The sequence below is a fragment of the Centropristis striata genome, chromosome 10 (assembly GCF_030273125.1).
Source record: "Centropristis striata isolate RG_2023a ecotype Rhode Island chromosome 10, C.striata_1.0, whole genome shotgun sequence".
NCBI classification, from domain to species: domain Eukaryota; kingdom Metazoa; phylum Chordata; class Actinopteri; order Perciformes; family Serranidae; genus Centropristis; species Centropristis striata.
This window is the reverse complement of record NC_081526.1, coordinates 23040572-23062334: the sequence shown is the minus strand read 5'-3', so window position 1 is coordinate 23062334 and position 21763 is coordinate 23040572. Positions and strand designations below refer to the sequence as shown.

General features: G+C 38.3%; 1 protein-coding gene across 1 annotated transcript; it reads left to right on the top strand.

Moving 5' to 3' along the window:
• The first annotated feature begins 10980 nt into the window (after positions 1-10980).
• slc10a2 (solute carrier family 10 member 2) lies at positions 10981-20351 on the top strand. The gene is made up of 6 exons (XM_059342736.1): positions 10981-13721; positions 15094-15212; positions 15462-15550; positions 15715-15890; positions 16498-16655; positions 18612-20351. The coding sequence occupies exons 1-6, from the start codon at positions 13336-13338 to the stop codon at positions 18791-18793; spliced, it is 1110 nt and encodes a 369-aa protein (XP_059198719.1). The 5' UTR covers positions 10981-13335; the 3' UTR covers positions 18794-20351.
• The last annotated feature ends 1412 nt before the right edge of the window (positions 20352-21763 follow it).

Here is a 21763-nt window from a genome sequence, read left to right as displayed (position 1 = left end):
GCTGCATCCTCCACAACTTTTGTGAGAGTCATAATGACGAATACATCTGCAGTGAGGATGATGTGCCTGATGCAAGACCTGACCCTGCAGACCGACAGATTGGTGGTGATAATGGGGCAAATATTAGAAATGCACTGTGCGCTCATATTTCATCTCTGTAGTAAGGAGCTGAGGTGTCACAGGAGCTCCGTTTGCTCTGTTATTTTTTGTCAGTGGTTTGTACATGATTTCAATGTAATGGTCTAATTTTGTAATTGCAATTTAAATCGTTTATCTGCTAAGTTTCCCACACAATGGACAGTGGAGGCCACCAAAACCATTGTGCCACTGTGTAGACACATTTCTCTTGGTGTATGAACTAAGTCCTAAGTGTAGTGTTTTATTAAGTTCATACACCAAGAAAAATGAAAAACGTTTTTGATACAGTACACATTGTTTACATTGAAAACGCTACAGCTGTTAAACCTTCCTACTTATGCTAATGCTTCATCCAGGTTATGTTTATTTTGTTAAAATACAAATTAACTAATGGAAACATTTTTAATTTGCACTAAGTTGTATATAGTATATTGTATATTGTTAAATGTCTTTTTCTTAGATTGTTATTATTTTTTATATTTATCTTAAATTTGAATTTAATTAATAAAGTCAATCTAATCTAATCTAATTTTATGTGCTGTTCTGTTAGAAAACAAATCTTTTGCTTTTCCACTCAAGATCAGTTTTCTCACAATAAAATCCTTGCTCTGTGAAAACATACATGGCAATAAACTGTTTTTATGTGTTCACATGTGCATAATCACAAACCACAACAGTAGGCTGTAATGTTATTATTTTTTATTATATATTATATCTTATTATATATTATCATCATCATATTATTATATCATTCAAACTGAGGAGGAATAATTTAGGACCAACAGAGCCCAACAAAAATGAACTCAGCCAGCTCTTGTCACTTTGTATAAATGCATTTGTTTTTACAACTCCAAACAAAAATATTGTTATAATAATATAATTATGTACTCTTAAACAAATCGAACTTGGTGGAGGTAAACTTTATAAAATCTAACACACTAATGTAAACAGTAAAATACAGAACTAATTTAACATTCAACATGAACATACTGTGGTGCTGGCTCCTATTCAGTGAAAGAAATTACAACTGAAAAAAATCATTGTTTGGTTCACCATCACGTGGGGTCTGATCATTAAGATTTTGCTGAGACTGAGGAGGTGGTGGGAGCTGAGACATCTGTCCAAGCCAATATCCTGGAGCTGGGGAAGGCGGAGGATAATGTGGGTGCATGGCTGGGCCCCTGGATGTTGCATGTTGTGGCACATGGCTTTGTTGAGATGCCCCTTGAATGATTGTCTGCATAAAGTTCATAAGCATTGCATTTGTGGCTGCTTGCTGCTCCTGTAGCATCCTGAAACGCCTCTCTTCAAACTCCTGCTGCATATTCATCCACTGCAGAAGTGTGGCATCCTCCCTCTCTTGCCTTGCGTCTTCTGCACAATTTACCTCTTCCATTAACTTTTTTAATTCATTAAATCTTCCAGTGTCCTTCGCCTTTCTTTTTCTGCCATGGGAAGAAGTTGTTGGGGCAGGCTCACTTTCTTCCTCAGTGGTCGTAGCTGCATTTTGTCCTGTAAAGATTGAGTAATTGTGGTGAATTAAAAGTGTGAGTTCAGTTGTGAATTAGTAAATAGTTTAATACTGTATGAACAATAGAAAGCATAGCATTGTACATGGTAAGTCGTACATTTATTTTTCTGTGATTAATAACGTTATTCTAATGTTTTTAAAAGGAATAACCTGTACTCTGATGTGATTCTGAAGACTGCTGAAAAAGTAGGCTATTGTAATCACGCTAATATGGCATAAACATTTGAGAACCAAGTAGATGGAGGCAAAGCAGTGAGTAAACGACCGTTTGTTACTGTTACAACCCAGTTTGAGTCTAGGGAAAAGGGAATGTAACACGACCACACACACACACACACACACACACACACACACACATTTTTCTATTCAAAAACACAATAAACAAAATAACTCTGGCTATCTACGCTGATTTAATCTACACAACAAAAATACATATGCAACCATAGGGTTAGCATTAACCATAAACTAGCTGGAGGCAGGTGAGGCAGGTAATTGGTCGCCAGACCAATCGAGCGGAAGAGGGCGGAGCCAGGGGAACACTGCGGCCTGCTACCGGCATTTGGCGGAGGCGTTACCCAGTGGGGATTCCCGCTGACGGAGCCAGTGACGTATCCTGCGGTCCTGAGGCACAAACAGAGAGCAAAACACACATACCGTACCCCAATGACGTAACAGTTACTTACCACTGTCAGAGGTGGAGAAAGAGGCATCAGTAGACGCTAATTCTGACTCGCTGGTTGAAGCAGATGCTGGGGTTGACTCAACCACACAAACTGGGGAGCTTGTAGGGCGAGTACCCAGGATGCCATCAAGCTCTTCGAAGAAGGGACATTTGTTTTTCTCATTTGTAGATGCACCGCTTTTTCTCATGGCATCACGAGTCTTTGTGTACTGCTGGCGCAGTTTCTTCACCTTTAGGTGGCACTGCTCTCACGTCCTCTCGAAACCTCGCTCTCTCATCCTCTCAGAAAACAAATTGAAAGTGTCGTTGTTTTTGTGTGTTTTCTCGAGTTGGCTCTTTATAAAGTCGTCCGACCAGATTTCAATGAGGCATCCAATCTCCTCATCTCCCCATGTACTGCCGCGGCTCATTTTGTCATATATTTTTGTTTTATCTGCTGTAACGGCTGATTGAGTTTTGCTGTAACGGCTGATTGAGTTTTGCTGTAACGGCTGATTGTGTTTTGCTGTAACGGCTGATTGTGTTTTGCTGTAACGGCTGATTAGTGTGAAATAACTCCTTTTACCATAATTCGAGAGCAGAAGAAGAAAAACACTTCCTGCCATTGATACGAAGGTCCGAACTATAAAAAAAGTTGTGTTCACACTGCAAAAGGTTCGAACCTTGGTTCGTTTGGTCCGGACCGAGACCACCTCTTTTGGTCGGACCAAACTTTGGTCCTTTGGTCCGGACCGTGGTCCGCGGCACCTTTCACACCAGGAATTTAGGTTCGGATCAAACTGAAAAGTCCGAAAGTCCGGACCAAATGAGATAGGTGTGAAAGCGCCCTAAATTCTGTTGATTGCTTTGATCTGATTGCCTTTGATCTTTGATGTGATTACAGTTACAGATACACACACACACAGACATGCACTAAAGTGCGCACACTCCTCACACATGCATACACATGCTTCATACACGCACACATGCACACACAGGTAACTTTATGTGATTTTAATTACACACGCACACACACACACACACACACACAGGTAACTTTATGCGATTTTCGCTACACACACACACACACGTAACTTTATGTGATTTTAAACACACTGTTAGAAAAATTGCATGAGGAAACCTTGAAAATTGATAATCTGTCACCGACAGAAAAAATCTGTCACCAACAGAAAAAACCTCACCATTTTTCTGCGCATTCTTTGATGGGGAAATGAAGGAGGACGTCCAAGTTTCTCAGTTTCACAAAAGTTTTATTACAATACGTCAAAAAATGCGCACTTTACAGAGATCTCCGGGTTCAAAATTAACTCATGTCCCTGAATACAAACAGACGTGTTTCAGTTCGTGAAGTCTGAACCACGACTCCCTCCCTGGAACCCATTAAAATACTAACATTTGTTTACAAAACATGCTGGTCGATTTCTTCCAGGAATCCCGCCTTCTTGATCCGCTCATTCGCCAGTTTTAATGCATACAACGGCACGTCATGCCACCTGGTTGCTTGCTGCCGAAACCAGGCCTTGCCTTGACCTACTAACAAACTTGTTAGCACAAACATTTTTCCTTGTTATGACTTACAGAGATTCTCACACGGGATTTTCATTCGGCCTTCTGTGGTCTCCCCTCTCCAGACACACATACACACACACACACTCACAAATGCACATACACACACAGCAAAAACTGTGCACCAATATATCTGGATGTCATTCTTTGTGATTTATAGAATCTTATTCAGTTTAAGCAAATGGAATATATGTAATTAAAGTAATCATAGTTTTCTACATCAATATTAACACACAAACACAATCAATGTATCAAATCATATTGTCTGACTTAATATAAATGCATAGAGATATTTATTACAGTCAAGGTTTGACCTTTGATAGTGACCTGCGTCACTCACAGAGAACAGAGACAGACCACAGAGAAGCAGAAATAAAGCATAAAACCATTTACCAATATAGAAAAATATTAATTATTTTAACAACACACACACACACACAGGTAACTTTATGCGATTTTCGCTACACACACACACACACACACACACACACACACACATACACACATACACACACACACACACACACACACACACACACACACACACACACACACAAAAATGCGCGCGTAAGCGCCCACAGTCCTCCAGATACATGTTTCTCACACACACACACACACACAGACACACAAACACATTTTGAGGTTAAAGGGCATAGTTTGAAATCTCTGAAGAATCTCATCATAGTGTACACACACCGGCAGTAGCCCCCGTGACCCTTTCAGAATTTCCCCAGAGGAAATTTTCTAGTTTTAAGTGTACAACATGCTTATTTCTAGATTTAACAATCTTAATTTAAGAAATCTTGTTAAGTGAAATTATCTGTCCATGCAACAAGATCATTTCCCTCAGATTTAGTGTTTTCATCTGGTTTTTAGACATTTTTGACACCTAAAAACACTTTTTTGCAGTGTAGCATCTTTGAACATTTCACAAATCAAGCCATCACCAGTTTGTCTCAGCTGTAAGGGGTTTTGTCAGGGAGCTTCAAAAACTGTTAGGCTGTAACTGAAAATCAGGTTTAAGGATTGGTAGTATGAACTAGCCATGAGGGTTTTTCCATGTACATCCAACTGATGGGAGGCCCCAGGCCAGATCCAGTACACACTCAAATATTATGTACACTGGAGAAAAAAAGTATAGGAACACTTTAATATTACCTTGTTTTCTGCATCCATTTGTCATAAAATGTGATCTGATCTGCAAGTCCCAAGTATAGACAAACACAATGTGCTTAACCTAATACCACACACAATCCATTATAATTTCATGTTCATAGTTTCATGTCTTTATTGAACACATCCATTAAACTACTTTGTTGTTTAGGGTCATAGTCCTGCTACCTCACACAACCTCTACTGAGCTTCAGCTGGCATACAGCCACCCTGACATTATCCTGTAGGATACCTTCATAAACTCTCCTTCCTGATGATGGCAAGCGGTCCAGGCCCTGAGGCAACAGAGCAGACCCAAATCATGATCCCTCCCTCCACTATACTTCACTTGGGATGATGATCTCATGTTGGTCCATGGCAGGACACCAAGGAGGTGCCTCTTTATACCATACATAGTGCTGCATATTCTTCCCGAACAATTCAACCTGAGATTCATCACTCCACAAAACATTTTCCCAGTAGCATTGTTGAGTGTAAATGTACTCTTTGGCAAACTTGAGGCATGCAGTGTTTGTTTTAGAAAGCAGTGCACTGCAAATTATTTGTTTCTTACCAAGATAAAAAAAAAAAAGTGTTAGATAATTTATCTTGTTTTAAGAGTTAATTTCTTATTTTAAGTGTTCGACATGCTTAATTCTAGATTTAATAATCTTAATTTAAGAAATCTTGTCAAGTGAAATTATCAGTCCATGCAGCAAGATCATTTCCCTCAGACTTAGTGTTTTTATCTTGTTTTTAGACACACCTTTTTTGCAGTGTGGACTCCATGCCTGTTCAGTCTTGGTAGACTCATGAACAGAGATGTTAACCAGTTCCAATAACGCCTTTGGATTCAACTTGGCCACAGTACTACTGTAAATCGTCTCTTTGTGGACAATTTGTCTAACTTTGGACCGGTGAATACCCAAAGTCTTTGAGATGATTTAGTAACCCCTTCCAGTTTTATGCAAATCAACAATTCTTGATCATAGGCCTTTGCAAAGCATGGTTCACATCAGCATATGTTGTGAACAGCACAGGGTTACCCAGGAAGAGCTGGAGAACATTGCTAGGGAGAGGGACATCTAGAATACCTTATTGTGCTTGTTGTCTACCCGACACTATGGAACTAAAGTATTTCAAAAGAAGAAAATGCAGGCACTCTGGTGAATTGACAAAAGTTAAAAACCCTTTATTTTACATGGGTTACAAACACCAACTTGTGTTGGCTTGCGCCTTCCTCAGGGTGTATGCCTGCATTTTCTTCTTTTGAGTTCACTGTTTACCCATTGCAAGAGCACCGGTGCATTTAGGGACACCAGCAGCGCTCCTGTTATTCTGTTTTTTGAAACAAAAGTATTTATTTGAATTGAAATATGCACAAATTACTAGAGCAGTTTTTTGGCAGACTGGAAGACTTATGCATATGACGTGAAAGCCTGCAAAGAATGATAAGTAGAAGTCTAGGAATGTGTAGAAGATCAGCAGACATGCAGTCATAAACTTTTTATAGTGCCACTTGTCAAGGGTTCAAGGTCACATGTGAAAAAATGTCATTGTATCCTCTTTGATTCCTGAGTCATGTTGTTAGCCAGAGGGACAGTTTCCCAAAGGTGTCTTCATTTCCTTATGTTACAGTGGGGCAGGTTCATGAAGTACGAGGTGATCAGATCAGATTAGATCATTATCTGCTATCAGATCATAAGATAATGGCCTTGGACGTGACACACACCTTCACACACCAGGAGCACAAAGATACTTAAAATTTACTGCGTCCTGAACAAAGGACAAGTCAGATGGAGAGAAAAAGATAAAAGCTAGTGGGAAAGATAAAGATAAAGACTGATAAGAATTCCACTTAAGGGCTACCACAAGTATTTCACTGATATTTCTTCACACCACCGTACTGATTGAGACATATAGAAAGTAGAATACTTTGCACACACCTTTAAAGTTTATGAGACAGAACAGGAACGTGAATCACTGTGCATAGCTTTTAAATGTGTAGTTTATGTATCAGATTGAAATCACTACATTCATGCAGTTTCCTTTGGAGGAATTACAATATGGTTGGGATCTATTTGACATGTATGATGACACTGTTAAAGTTCTCATACTGCAAAAAGGTGTGTCTAAAAACAAGATAAAAACGCTGAATCTGAGGGAAATTATCTTGCTGCATGGATGGACAATTTCACTTGACAAGATTTCTTAAATTGAGATAATTTAATCTAGAAATAAGCATGTTGTGCGCTTAAAATAAGAAATTAACTTAAAATAAATATATAAATTAAAGCTGCAAGCAGCGATGAACTGGCCCGAGCAGAGTGGACTGCAAATTAGTTGTTTCTTACCAAGATAAAAAAAAAACTTTAGATTTAGAAGTGTTAGATAATTTATCTTGTTTTAAGAGTTAATTTCTTATTTTAAGTGTTCAACATGCTTATTTCTAGATTTAATAATCTTAATTTATGGAATCTTGTCAAGTGAAATTATCTGTCCATGCAGCAAGATCATTTCCCTCAGATTTAGTGTTTTTATCTTGTTTTTAGACACACCTTTTTTGCTGTGTAATGACTCAGATAGACCACTCATGGGTAGAAACCTTGATAGAATGAGTTTGTGGCAGAACAACATGCTGCAGCCAGAGGTGTTTTTATACTCTGGACAAAAGCAGGAAGGTGAGACTGAAGCCATTGCTGGAATGTAAAAAACATACCAATGCAAACATATGTAAACATGCTCTTAGTTTTAAAATCATTAAGGAAAGGATGCCAAACTAAATAGTGTTGATATTTATAGACCAGTTGTCCTTGCAGGTATTCTATCCAAAGTGCTTGAAAGAATTTCACTTCCATGGTTGAATATGTTTGTTCTCTCCACTGAAAGAAAATATGGCACTGATGTGTGTGTTTTTGCTCTGAAGGAAATGGTTGCTAAATATAGTAGACAAAATTCCACTCACAGTATGTTCCACTGTTCCACTGTTTATGGGTTTTTACTGATGCATTGAAAGCCTTTGCTAGCCTGGGTATACCCTTGCACGCTCAATTTAATTTTGAACCAGTCTGGAAACCACAGCCATTTCTTAGCCCTGTTTTAGGGATCCAATCACAGAACGGGGAGGGACGGCAAGACGATGACGATGATGAAGCTTGTAGTTTTGTAGTTTTCTTACGGATCCAACATGGCTGCAGCAGACGCGAAGCTCTCTTTGGATCTAGTGTTAGAACGTAAAGCTTTTAAAGTTTCTAACTCTCACCCTGGTTCTTTTTTCTAAACTTGGTCTTACAAAACACTCAGAACAAATGAATAAAGTCAACCATTTATTGAAAGAATCATAGCCAAATGCAATGCTCAGCGCTGGACTCTGCAATGTGACCCCTGGCACCACAAGACAGAGTGATTACAACCTTCCTTAATGTTACATATATTCTTCTCGGATTTTGGCGAAACCCCGTACAATGGGTGGGCTCTTTAACGCAATTGGTCAATTTGTTTTTGTGGGATGCTTCGATTACCACCCCTTAACCGAGCATTTTGAGATTTAACATCTCACTGACCTTTCAAACTTTATGTGTGTGTTTTGTTGTCTGCTGAAGCCTTCACATCCTGTCCTTGCTTTTTCTGCTTCTCCCCCCTGCATGCCTTCCCTGAACTCTGACCTCTCCTATCCTTGAAATGACCCAGTCCTGTCAGTGAGTAGGCCATAATTTTAGGACTCAGCCACGCCAAGTAATTCCCCGCTCCCACACTAGCTGACGGCATTTTAAATAGTTTAGAGCAAAAGTTTATTTTAAAAGAACAGCGTTTGACTTTTCACTCCTGTTTCACCACCAAAAAGGATGTTTTAGCCTTGCTTCCGACAGGATTTGGCAAAAGCCTAATCTAGCAACTAGCCCCGCTACCACTCGCTGCTGTAACGCTGGTGATCTCGCTACGAGCCGGGCGACAGCGGAGCCGCCCAGAGACCCGCAGCAGCTCGTCTATTGCCCATAAAATCAGTGGATGTGTGTGACTGAATGACATGAGGGGGAAATAAGGCGTAAAAATAAATAATCTTGCAGAAAGCGAGAACTGGAGAAGCAAAGCAGCAAGCAACACACACACACACACTGCCGGTAGACTGTGAGCAGCCAGAGCCAGAACATGCTGCAGAAAAACGTAGTCCGGCTATGTAAACATCAATTTCTGTCGATCTACACACGTCATCTGGTATAACTGATACGATTGGCTAAGAGCTACCTACAGACGCTTATGATAGACATTCGTAGCGCCCAATAAACAAAATGAATGGCTGGTTTCCAGAATAATCTCATTTGTGATTAGTCTGGCGTTAGCCAGGCTAGGCCTTTGTTTGAATTAACCACAAAAATGTATTTATGAAATAAATAACCGAGAGGTGACCTAAAGTATATTATTTGAATATTGGTTTTCTGGTATGCCAATCAAGAGAGATAGTTCAGGATTTTGGCCATTAAGTTGTATGAAATAGTCGCCAGTAGTGTAGTGGATGTAAAGTCATTAGCTTACTGGCAGAGCTCCAGTGTTTGAGTTCTGGCCGGGTTCTGATCGTAGAACTGTCCGGCAAGCTGGCAGGGTCAGGAAACTACATGGTTTTACTCCTCAAAACTATGTGTACACTACAAGGTACAAAGCCAGATAATACAATCACAGCAGGGTCATTGTATTTACTGGCTTTTTCAAGAAACAAACTCGTGCCGAGTGATAAGCACATGGACCATCGTACATGTGTAGAGTGTGTGGAGTAAAACCCTGGCAGCTTGCCAGAACTATCTGGTGCTCAGAAAGTAAGCTGATAGCTTTGTATCCACAACACTATTGGCAAGTATTTTGTACAATTCAATGTCCAAAATCTCTATTCCTATCCCTATAATGTCTATATGGATGCAAGGTTATTATAGCTAACAATAACTAACAAAATAACGAAAACTAGAATTGAAAAAACATTTTCGTTAACTGAAATAAAAATGAAAATGAACGTTTTTTAAAGTTTTTAAAAATCTTCATTATTCATCTCATGTAAGCTGATGACCTGGTATTTCTGAACCCATATAATAATTGTTAAAAGTGTGCTCACAATATGGCAATGATCATGATATAAAATATATTGCCAAAATAGTAATGTGAGATGAAGAGAGGACAGGGGGGTTAGTCTTGAGTGACAACCCGCTCATGTCATGCAAGGGAATAAAATACATGGGCCACTTTATTACAGATGACTTGAGTGATGAGAGATCTATATAAAGACAGTGGTGTGAGTTATACACTTAAGCTAACATGTTGATTTTCAAGTTTAATATGTGCTCTGTCAATGTAAATGTCCTTTATTTAAAACTTTCTGTACCCCTTTGTATACAGCTCATCTCTGGTGGAGCTATAGGATGTGAAGGCTTATTATGGCTTACAATGATGCACTGAGGTTTCTACTTCCTGTCCCTAAGTGGCACAGTGGCAGTCAGCTGTTTGTGTACTGAGCTGTTCCTACATAAGCCACACAGAAAATTATGAATCGACTAAATTATGACCCTTGTTTGTGCAAAATGAAAATACTACAAGGCCATGGAGCCAATGAGAATATATGATTATTTTATATTTGTGGCACCCCCTAGAGGAGAAACATAATGCAAATTAATATGGAAGCTCACTAACAAATTCCACAGTTTTCAAGTTGATATCTCAACACAATGTATTGCAAATTTTAAAAAATGTCACATTGGGATAAAAATATATTTTTGATATGTCAAAATCTTTTGAGGTGTTTGTATGTGACTTTTGATGAGTTGTCGAAATTAGGATTTCAATAAAACTGAGAAAACGTTGCAAATTTGACATTTTTGATACTTTCCCCATTTTAATCTTTAAATTATTAAAGATTAAAATGATGAAAGTATTTTTAGTCTAGGCCAAGCTGTGTGAAATAATAGCGAAATCATAAGCTTGATTGTTATAGCACTACCTTGATGTCAGTAACTAATTTGCAAACAATTTGTCAATTTTGGTGACTTTTGGTCGGTCTTTGCTTTTGTTTTTACTTTTAGCAGACAAAAAAATAAGGAGAAGAACAAGAAAGAAAGAATAATGAGATCAAAAACAAATTGGGTTCCTCTGGTAACCAACCACAGCTCATAATGGCCTCAATCATAGGCAGTTTTGGCCAAATGAATGCAAAGTTGCATTCAATCTAACAGTGCCACAAACTCCAGCTTTTAAAATCCTCATTGGACCAAACCTCGTCCGGCATATTCTCAACAAAAGCTTTTTAAGTGTCATAAAAGTTGTTTATTGCAAGGTCTGATGTTAGACAGCAATAAATTATACAGATCACATTATCATGTTTACTGTTTCCACACAAGCCTCCTGATGTCTTTCAGAATGCAAACCATTGTTTATAAATGCAGTTACATGGTGCCTTCAGTAGCTTTTAATAATCACATGTTAGTTGGTGGTGACTGGTTGTTCTTTAACTTTACAGTCAAACATTTATTGTTACAAACGGAGACATTCACTGTCTCCAGTCTTCGACCGGACCCTGGGAAGGTAAGAACAACCCAATTGTGTCTTTTTTTCAGTGGAAGAAGATTAAGAGTACAGATTTTCCTGCCCAGTAAAACAAAACAAATTGTTTTATGGTCACTTTTAACTTGTGTGCTAATTTTGGCCAAACTTAATTCCATCAAAGCGACAGGGAATGACCATCGGCTGTAATTGTTTAAATGTTTTTTTTTTTTTTTTTTATCACACTTTATCCTCTTTTATTGTTTCCACACTTGGCATGTGCAACATGTTGACGTAAAGTTCTTATAAAACGTCTTACCTCCCACACAGATATTTTAATGTTTTATGGCTTTAAACTTTATATCCACCTTGATTGAATGTTGTAAAGATTTATGATTTTTTTACACTTAAAAACCAAAAAGACTGCACTAATCTCTTCAAACAGATCTAAATTAAATGCAAATATAAAATACAAAATCAGGATATGTGGGTATGTCTAGATTGTTTCAGTTTTGCACATTTGGACACTGTCAATTTGATTTCTTCTTCACATAACATAACTGAGTAAATTTGACCATAACTTCTCTATTGAAGTCTGGACTAGCCTGTTCCAGGACATTATCATTATTTTTTTCAGTAAGACAAGTGCTTTTTTTAGATCAATTCTTGCCAGATATTTGGATTAAAGAAACAATGCAAATGAGCAGAGACTGATGAATGACCTTCAACACTTGCTACTGTATGTAGTGTCCCTCACCTCAGCCACTGAACCCTGTGACTCAGTCAGAGTCTCTGATTGATGTTTCTGTATGAGGAACTTCAGTACTTTTCGTGTCATATTTAAAGCAGCTAAGGTGCTTTCATTTCCTGCTGAGTTTCCATGAGCATCAGACTGCAGTTAGAAAACTTATTTTGCTGCAGCAGGATCTGTTGCCTGAGGCCTTGCTGGAGTCTGAGCTGAAGGAGGTCCGGCATGATTTTGTCAGAATCTATCCCTGTGGTACCATGACAGACAAAGAATAACTATATAGAAATAGTCAAAATTCACGCTGATGGTCTTGTTTGCTTTTGTAGGTCATATAGAGGCATCAGTATCAAACTGAGCCTGTCTATGACCAGTTAAAAACTCTTTGCAGCACATTTAACTAAATTTTCAAATCTGGTTTTAGTTTAACATTTAAGACTTTTTCTATGAAAGATGTCAGAAAGTCTTTATTTCAACCCTGTGCAATTTAATGTTTAAAAAAGATTGTGATAAAGAGGACAGTATAGGGATTTTATCTGCAAATAATACCCAGCACCTACAGGGTGTGCCCTGTCTTTTCAAGCATCCTCCCTCCTTATTGGCATTGCAGGATGATGATGCTGCATAGCACAGCAGTCCAATAAAGTTTAAAGAGGCCAAAGGGCAGTTTAAGTTGGAGCTATTATGCAATGACATTTCACATTTCAAAATGATTCTTGTTTTATATGGATGCAGTTCTGAACACTGACCCCATAAAAACATTTAGTTTGGTTAATTTTTATTTTTTCCTGCTGATTTTTCTCCTCCCCGTTGTATTTGGCTGTAGCAGGGTAGGTATAAAAAGAGACCAGAGCTGGTCACTGTCGCCATCATCTTCTTGGACATCAGAGGAGAAGCTGTCTCGTGGAATCTAAGAATTACAAGCTCTAAGGACACTCTCATCTAGTCATCGCTTTTCAAATCAGGAGCCATTGTTTCCCCTCTCCCACTTAACTGTCCACGATGACGACCACAGCCGTGCCGATGGGCTGCGACCCTCTTGCTACAGTGTGTTCAGGCACAGACTGCCTTGTTCCTGCCAGTGACTTCAATGCCATGCTGAGCCTGGTGTTGAGCATTGTGCTGACTGTAATGCTTGCGATGGTCATGTTCTCCATGGGCTGCACTGTGGATGCCCAAAAACTGTGGGGCCACATCAGGAGACCCTGGGGCATCTTTATCGGCTTCATCTGCCAGTTTGGCATTATGCCTTTTACAGCCTTTGCCTTGTCTTTGGCCTTTAATGTTCAGCCTGTACAGGCTGTTGTCATCATCATTATGGGCTGCTGCCCTGGAGGCTCCGGCTCCAACATTATCTGCTACTGGCTGGATGGAGACATGGACCTAAGGTAAGAAACCCAATGGATGATCCATCTTAACCCATAAGTACCCAGACCCAAATATCCTTAAAGGAAAATTATGGGGGACGTACCACAGACCAAGTGGACAACATAGAACACATTTATGATGTTTTTAAAAAAATACTACCCCTAAATGTCAAAGATCTGTGATGTGACATATACGTTACATTGGGCGTTTATGGTATCTGTGTTCATAATATTTCTTCATAAAGTGTTTGTTACAAGGGTGTCACCATGGGTTCTTATGGGTTAATTAATGGTGCGTTGTTTGGATGGCTGAATGGCGCCAAAATGTTTAGCCAATCAATAAGTGTGTTTCCATGACTGAAAAGTGAATTCTTTCTAATTACCAGCAGGGGCCGACTCCACTGGTTGCAAAATAAACTCCAGTTGTATAGAAGTCTATGAGAAAATGACCTCTCACTTGCTTTCATGCCTCAGTAAACATTCTCATAATGAGTTTATAGTCTCAATCACTCGTTACAAGTTTACAAGGCATTCATTCTGTAAATTATGGTTCCATTTAGAGTTAATAGATGCTAAAGCAGAGTATGCTTTAAGGCTCGACTACCTTGATTGACAGGTTGCTACCACAGTGGGCAGTGTGTTTTCATCGTAGAACTTTGATCCTTTCACAGTGTGTTTTCATTTCATCAAAGTAAATTGTAACATTTTGGATGCTTAAAAATGTCTTGTCCAGTGTTCCACTCTTATTTTATTATTGTTATTTATTTTGAATCATTGATTGCCCTTTGCTAACCGAAATAGTCAGCTAGCACTAGCATTAGCTTATAACGTTGCCTCATTCCAGCTCCAAATCCATTCTACACACAAAAAAACAATATGGCAATAGACATAAAGCAAGTTGGCAATGGCCAAAATGCCAAACTTGAGGTTTCAAAACCAATGGCTGAAGTCACGTCCAAATTCAGAAGCTTGTTTTAAAATGTAATACATTTAAATTAAAACTTGCTAATATGTGCTTAAATGCTCAACGTGGGTGAGTGATAGGGTAACATTTAGGTCTCGTTTAGACAAATATTTGTTAATGGGACCTAAATGTGTATGCCCAAAGGGGTTGCTAATTAGGCAATGGGGTACAAGTGGGGACCATGTGAGGACCCACACTGACCCCTTTTTTTGTCCTTATTATGCAGTGTACTACGTACATTATGACCAAAATGGACCCCCATGAGCGAATCCCCAAAGGAGATATCAGTTCATTAGGTGACTGTCACTGCATCATTTACTGTTTTCAGCTGTCACAGACCACCTTCTTATTTTAAAGACAAATGCTACTTGAAACAAAACCATTTACAGGAGCTTGTTTGACAGACTGTCCACACTCTCTCCTCCTCAGTATCAGTATGACAGCCTGCTCCTCTATCCTGGCCTTGGGGATGATGCCTCTCTGTCTGCTCATTTACACCTCCACCTGGACTTCTGCCGACACCATTGAGATCCCATATGACAGTATTGGTAAGTCGGCAACTCATGGAAGATAACAATTCCACAAAACTAAATACTGTGGGGCTAACAAAATAAAGAAAATGCCTTATGAAGCTTTTTAATATTTTGTACGTATTTTAGTATCATATATTTTAAGGGCCTCCACACCTACAGTTTTATTGTGTTGTTTAATCACTTTACTGTTTTATACCAAAAGCACAGTACAGGTTTACTATGATCCTATAATTATGTGATGATATGAAATCTGTGTACCCTCAGGAATCACTCTAGTGGCCCTTCTTGTTCCAATTGCTGTGGGAATGTATGTGAAACGCAGGTGGCCCCACGTGGCAAAAAAGATCCTCAAGGTAGGAATCCGTGTGAATGTGTTATGTAAACAGTGACATCTCAAACTTCTTAAGTCCAATATTTTTTGTGAATTTGATATTTGATGCAGGGATTTGTTGTGATGTTTATATTTTGCATGGCTTAATCCAATTACAATTCCTGTCTGTGTGTCTGCTGTGCACAGGTAGGGTCCATTGTAGGCTTTCTTCTTATTATCACCATAGCTGTGGTTGGAGGAGTTCTCTACCAGTCCTCCTGGACAATTGCTCCCTCCCTGTGGATCATTGGAACCATCTATCCCTTCATCGGTTTCGGCCTAGGGTTCTGCTTGGCCCGCTTTGCTGGTCAACCCTGGCACAGGTAGAGTGAAATCATTGCAGTGATGATTGCATGTAATCATTCTTATTGTTTTAACCCTTAATAAGGCACTCATTGAAATACTTGCAAATTCCAAATTTCAACCCTAGAGAATATTGGAGGATATTACATACAGCCAGAATGTTAAAAAAAAAAAAACATACGGACCCGGGGAGGGGGGTAATATTTAGAGAAAAAAAGTTTACGAGATTAAAGTGGCAAATCTATGAGAAAAAAAGTCGCAGATTTATGAGATTTAAAGTGGTGAATCTGTGAAAAAACACTTTAATTTAGTAAATTCATTGAAGAGTAACTCTATTTGGTCAAGGTGAATAAAGTTAATATTATTATATTATTATCATACTGATTGGTCAGATGTCATGGTCTTACCGTCTGTGACGTAGTCTGATCTTTGCTGATTAGCTGGAAGAAATCCATGTGGTTCTACGACCAAACAGAGAGACATGGGGACCCCATTTAGATATCCACTGAAGTTACCAAATATAGTTATTCGCCTGATAAAGGGTTCATATTTTTATATTAGTAAATGTATTATGATAATAAATTGTACTTTCTTTTGAGGTTATTGATTATTCCCTGCTGTGTTCAGATGTCGAACCATCGCTTTGGAGACAGGTTTTCAGAACTCCCAGCTGTGCAGCACCATCGTCCAGCTGTCCTTCAGCCCTGCTGAGCTGGAAATCATGTTTGCATTCCCCCTCATCTACAGCATCTTCCAGCTTGTGGTGGCCGTGTCATCGGTGGGAGGTGAGAGTTCACATGCAGATACATTGACAGTTAAAGGTGCAGTTTGTATTTACTGCAAACGTTTTTAAAAAGTAATGCGCGACATACTAAATACAGTGCCGACACTCCAGATTGTGTGAAGTAAATTACACAAGAAATCTTGCAGTGTCCTCAAAAATGTATATAGGAGAGTTTCCGAACTGAAATTGAGATCGTAACTATTGCTAACAGTTTCTAAACACAGAATCTAAGTTTGTGTGTAATGTTAATTCTTCATTTTAGCTGCAGTTTTAGATGTAAACCAAGCTAACAATGTGCCTCTCTGAGGGCAGACCAAAGTTATTATAGTTAAAGAAAACTAAGGAAATAACGAAAAACTAGAATTGAAAAACATTTTAGTTAGCTGAAAAAAAAAACGATAACTAACTGAAACTGTATTTTGTGGTTACAAAACTAAATAAAACTAACTAAAATTAAAGTAAAAATGTCCTTCATTTTCATCTTTGTCAACTTTTTTCATACGTAAACCTTTTTGGTTGATATGAAATCTATTTAATCTATTTGGTTTTATGACTTAATAAACTTATTGGGGCTGAGATGGATCAGACAAAGGAAATAAAGGAAACATTTATTGGGACTTTTTCAAATCTCGCACCCAACAAATACCCTATTACAAATAAACTAAAAATAACACTAAAACGAATTAAAACTTAACTAAAACTCTGCACTTTCCAAAAAATAAAAACGAATTAAAACTAGCAAACTCACTCACTGAAAAAAAACTAAAAAACTAAAACTAATAAAAAATCCAAAACTATTATAACCTTGGGACTGACTGGACACTACAGTGACTCACTATCGCCCCCCCAGGCACAAGTGGTATTACAAGACAGGACAGGCCAGGCCTAGCTGGCTAGCATGCTCATTTAACTAGATACCACTAAACCCTTTCACATTCTGTTAACAAAAAAATTACCATATCTAGAACCATATCTTATATGTTGCACATTTAATGATGACAGTTTTCAAACAACATTAGCATTTTAGTAAAAACTAGATGTTGCCAATTCATCCACAACCAAAATAGTATAGGTGAGCATAAAGGCTTGTCAAAACTATCTCACATCAATATAATGCATTACAGTTGAACAAAGTCTCTTTAGGTTTAGGAGATTAGGGTCAGGTTACACTAAAAAAGAAGCATTTAGTGTGTTTTATTCAATCACGCCTGAAATACAGACAGAGTCATGTGGTCTGACAACATTTGAAAAATCCTACCGGTGCAGGCAATACAATGTTAAAAGTCTTGTTTGTCCTCCGTCGGGCAGGTGGGACCAGCCAAGTCAGAACTTCAAAACAAGACACTGGAGTTCATATTCTGTTGTTGGACGTTTTGTCCAGAAGTAATGTTTTTGAGTCCAGTTATGCAAAATGATGCACAGAGCAGCTGTGGTCAGGTGTCACAGTAACAGCAGGTTTGCAACAGTTAACCCTCTGGAGTCTCCAAAAGCACCAAAGCATGGCTTCTTCATCACATCCAGACGTAAAAACAAAGCAGGCCAAAAAAAGATACAAAAAGACACAAAATGACAAAAAAAAAGATACAAAATGACCAAACAAGACACAAAATAACTCAAAAGACACAACAATTGACACAAAATGGCCAAAAAGACACAAAATGACAAAAAAGACACAATATAACAAAAAAAAGACACAACAGACACAAAATTACTAAAAAAAAAGACACAAATCACCAAAAAAGACACAAAATTACTAAAAAACACAAAGAAGACACAAAAAGACACAAAATTACCATAAAAGACACGAAAAGAGATGAAAAGGATTGAAAATAGACAAAATAGCCCAAGACTCCATAGAGTTAAGAAACGTTCATATTCAACATAATTGTGGCTCAACATTTATTTTGGTCACTGGGTCGCATGTCAAAACAACTGATCAGTGTTTTTTCCTCTACAGCCTACCAGGCATACAAAAAGTTTTGTGGTTTCACTGAGTCAGACAGTGAGGCTCCAGCCCTGGAAGATGGTGGAGATGAATCAAAGAAGAAGGGACACGTTTTGGAAAATAGTGCCTTCGAATTTGATGACAATGGCATCTGCGAGGAGAAGGGCAGTGTCAAAAAGATCACCCAGCTTTGAGAGTACACATCTGCAAATCACTGACTTAAACTAACATCATGTGGCCACAGCCCTACTGAACACACACTGCACTCTGCAGGCTGGAGATGTACACTACGTCTCCTGTTCTCATCAACTTTTGCAAAAACAGGGGTGCCAAACTTCTTCCCCAACATGGCCATCAGTTGGTCAGTCCCAAAATTAAAGGGGGTACAGTAAGTCACACTGTTGAATTGTAATATGAATTGTGTTGTTTTATATGAGGCCCTTCTTTCCCTTAATTTATTCATATTTTATAATTGTACCACTTTACTCTGTACATTCTGTCAGCAAACCTGTTTGTTGAGTATTTAATGCTGTTTATGTAGATAATGGGGACATTACAGGTGAATAGGATACTTTTTTACCTTATAGATATTATCATTAAGCTTCTCCAGTTGATAACTTACATAAATACATCTTTTTGTATTACACGTTTATATATGCAAATGCGGCATTATTTTTATTAAACATGTCCTTATTTACATACATTTCGAGTGAAATCTGAACATTGGATGAAGCCAGGTTCAAAGTTCACTGTTTCATGTTGTTGACATATAAGAGTCAAAGGGTTTTACAATAGGGGATTTTGAATATCACTCAATAAAACAAAAAGAGTCTGAGAAAGAAACTTGGCCTTTAAGGGGATATATTGTACTTATTTTCAGGTTTATACCGAAATGAAATTAAAACATATTTTTCTTCTCAAAAAGACGTGAAAATCTCACTTGCAAATGAGGTTTAATATAATACTAACTATGTGAATTTAGAAGAAATTTACAGACCAAAAGTTAAAAAAAAAGGTTGTTTTTTTCTGATGTAGCAGATGAAATGAAAAAATACAAATTTATATGCCTCATAGAAGGCTAGGAGGCTGATTCTTGACATTCTAAAATATGTAAACTTGTGGTTTTGCATATTTATCCAAACTGAAGAAACTAGGATATACAGTGTTTATGAAGCATATTCAATCTTTTGCTAATTTATTCATCCTCTATATTGTGCAAATGTGACAAACACAGAATTCACTTTCAGCCTACTGAAAGCTTTCATTTTCTTGATTTTTCATGGTAATAAATTATTTTACAAAACTCTTGTACCACCATGATTAAGAAATGTGCATTTCTGAAATTAAGAGTTGTAAATCAAAACATCTTGTACATTTTTATTATATTTTTATTTTATTGCATTCGTTTGTTATCCTTATCTGCTTATGCACACTTGGGTCGTGGACAGGTCTCCAGACTATCACAGGACTGACATATAGAGACAGACAATCACGCTCTCACACCTATGGACAATTTAGAGTCACCAATTAAACCTAAGTGCCTGTTTTTGGACTGTGGGAGGAAGCCAGAGTACCCGGTGAGAACCCACGCTGACATGGGGAGAACATCTAAACTCCACACAGAAGAGCTGCAGGCCGGAGTCAAACCGGCGAACCTCTTGCTGTGAGGTGAGAGTGCTAACCACTACACCATTGTGTAGCCCCTATTTTGTTGTAATTATTATTTTGATGAGTATGGGTATTCACCTCAATAAATATAATATTTGTTAACTAAGCCTTGTATTGTATGTGTTTATTTAATGTGCGAGTGATAATTGACAAAAAAGAATATTTGAATCATTCAGATGATGATGTTCCTTAAACCCTTTCCAGCTGATGTAAATTTGCAATGCAATAAAATGTTAACATTTGCAGGCCATATAGTCTCTGTACAAAGTCAGAAACATCAAGCATAAAATAGTCACATTTATTCTTTTTCAAGGTCCAAGCTGTGACAGCAAAAACAGTCCACCGTCACAATACTGCATACAATTAAAGTGTTGTCATGTGATAATAAACATGTTCAGCTGTCTGTGACATTACTGTCACTTCTTGCTTCCAACTAGTTCCCAACATAAACAGCTGAAGAAGTCACAAATTACACCATGCAGGCATGTATTGTGGCTCGAGTTTCACGGCACATATGTATGTGGCTCGTGGTTGTAAAAAAGGCGGCAGTTTCTGTGGATTTATGTTGTAAAACCACTGACCATAGGTCTAGGGGAAATAACTTCTGGCAAGGACAGTTTAAACAGTAAATAAATGTACGTAAATGCCGGAAATTAAGTAGTTACAAGGGTCAACGACTGCTGTAAGTTACGTTAAAAAACGTGATTCACATAACTTTAGTTAAAAACTGTTTCCTTTTGTTTTTGCACGGGACGGAAACCCTGCTCTCCTGGGCCAACCTGGTCTCACAGAAATCTGTGAAATAGCCATGGATTTGCTTAACTCAAAATCCGTAGAATAGCCACGGAATCACTCAAATTTCCATGAAACCAACACGGATTTCGCTACAATGCAAGTTAATGACAGTCATATCCCAACCTGGTATCTTTTCCTATTGGTTTGTGTCCAAGTCACGTGACTTTCAAGGTTCCGGCAGTCAGAACAAAAAACATGGCGGACAGTTCTCTCATTTTTAGTGAAAAAATCAATATTTAGGGACCGAGCACTGAAGGTGAGAGGACCCTATTGTAATTGGTCCGTCTATAATTATTATTTCGACAAATGAATCGCCTTTTTTATGCCTTTATCATATTAAAAAACTCACCAAACTCACACCAAAATTCAATCGTGTCGAAAATGTACGTATTTTATAGGTTTCAGAAATGGGCATGGCAAAATGACCTACAAGCACCCCCTAGAATGCAGCCCCTCACACAAGTTTGTCGTAGTGACATGAAATTTGGTACACAAATGTATCATGGGAAGACGCACCAAAAAGTCTCAAGAAGCCATACCCAAAAATGTACAGGAAGTCGGCCATCTTGGATTGAATATGGAGTTTCCGCCATTTCCACACCGCATACTTTAACAAACTCCTCCTACAGATTTCACCCAATTGCCTTCAAACTTGGTCAGTAGCATCACAAGGCCTTTGGGATCAAAAGTTGTATAAATAT

Bases quoted from the DNA above. Each gene is read 5' to 3' on its own strand.
- slc10a2 (XM_059342736.1), top strand. From the start codon at position 13,336: ATGACGACCACAGCCGTGCCGATGGGCTGCGACCCTCTTGCTACAGTG. The intron at 15,891-16,497 runs GTAGAGTGAAAT...TGCTGTGTTCAG, and splicing joins GCTGGTCAACCCTGGCACAG to ATGTCGAACCATCGCTTTGG. The intron at 16,656-18,611 runs GTGAGAGTTCAC...TTTCCTCTACAG, and splicing joins GGCCGTGTCATCGGTGGGAG to CCTACCAGGCATACAAAAAG.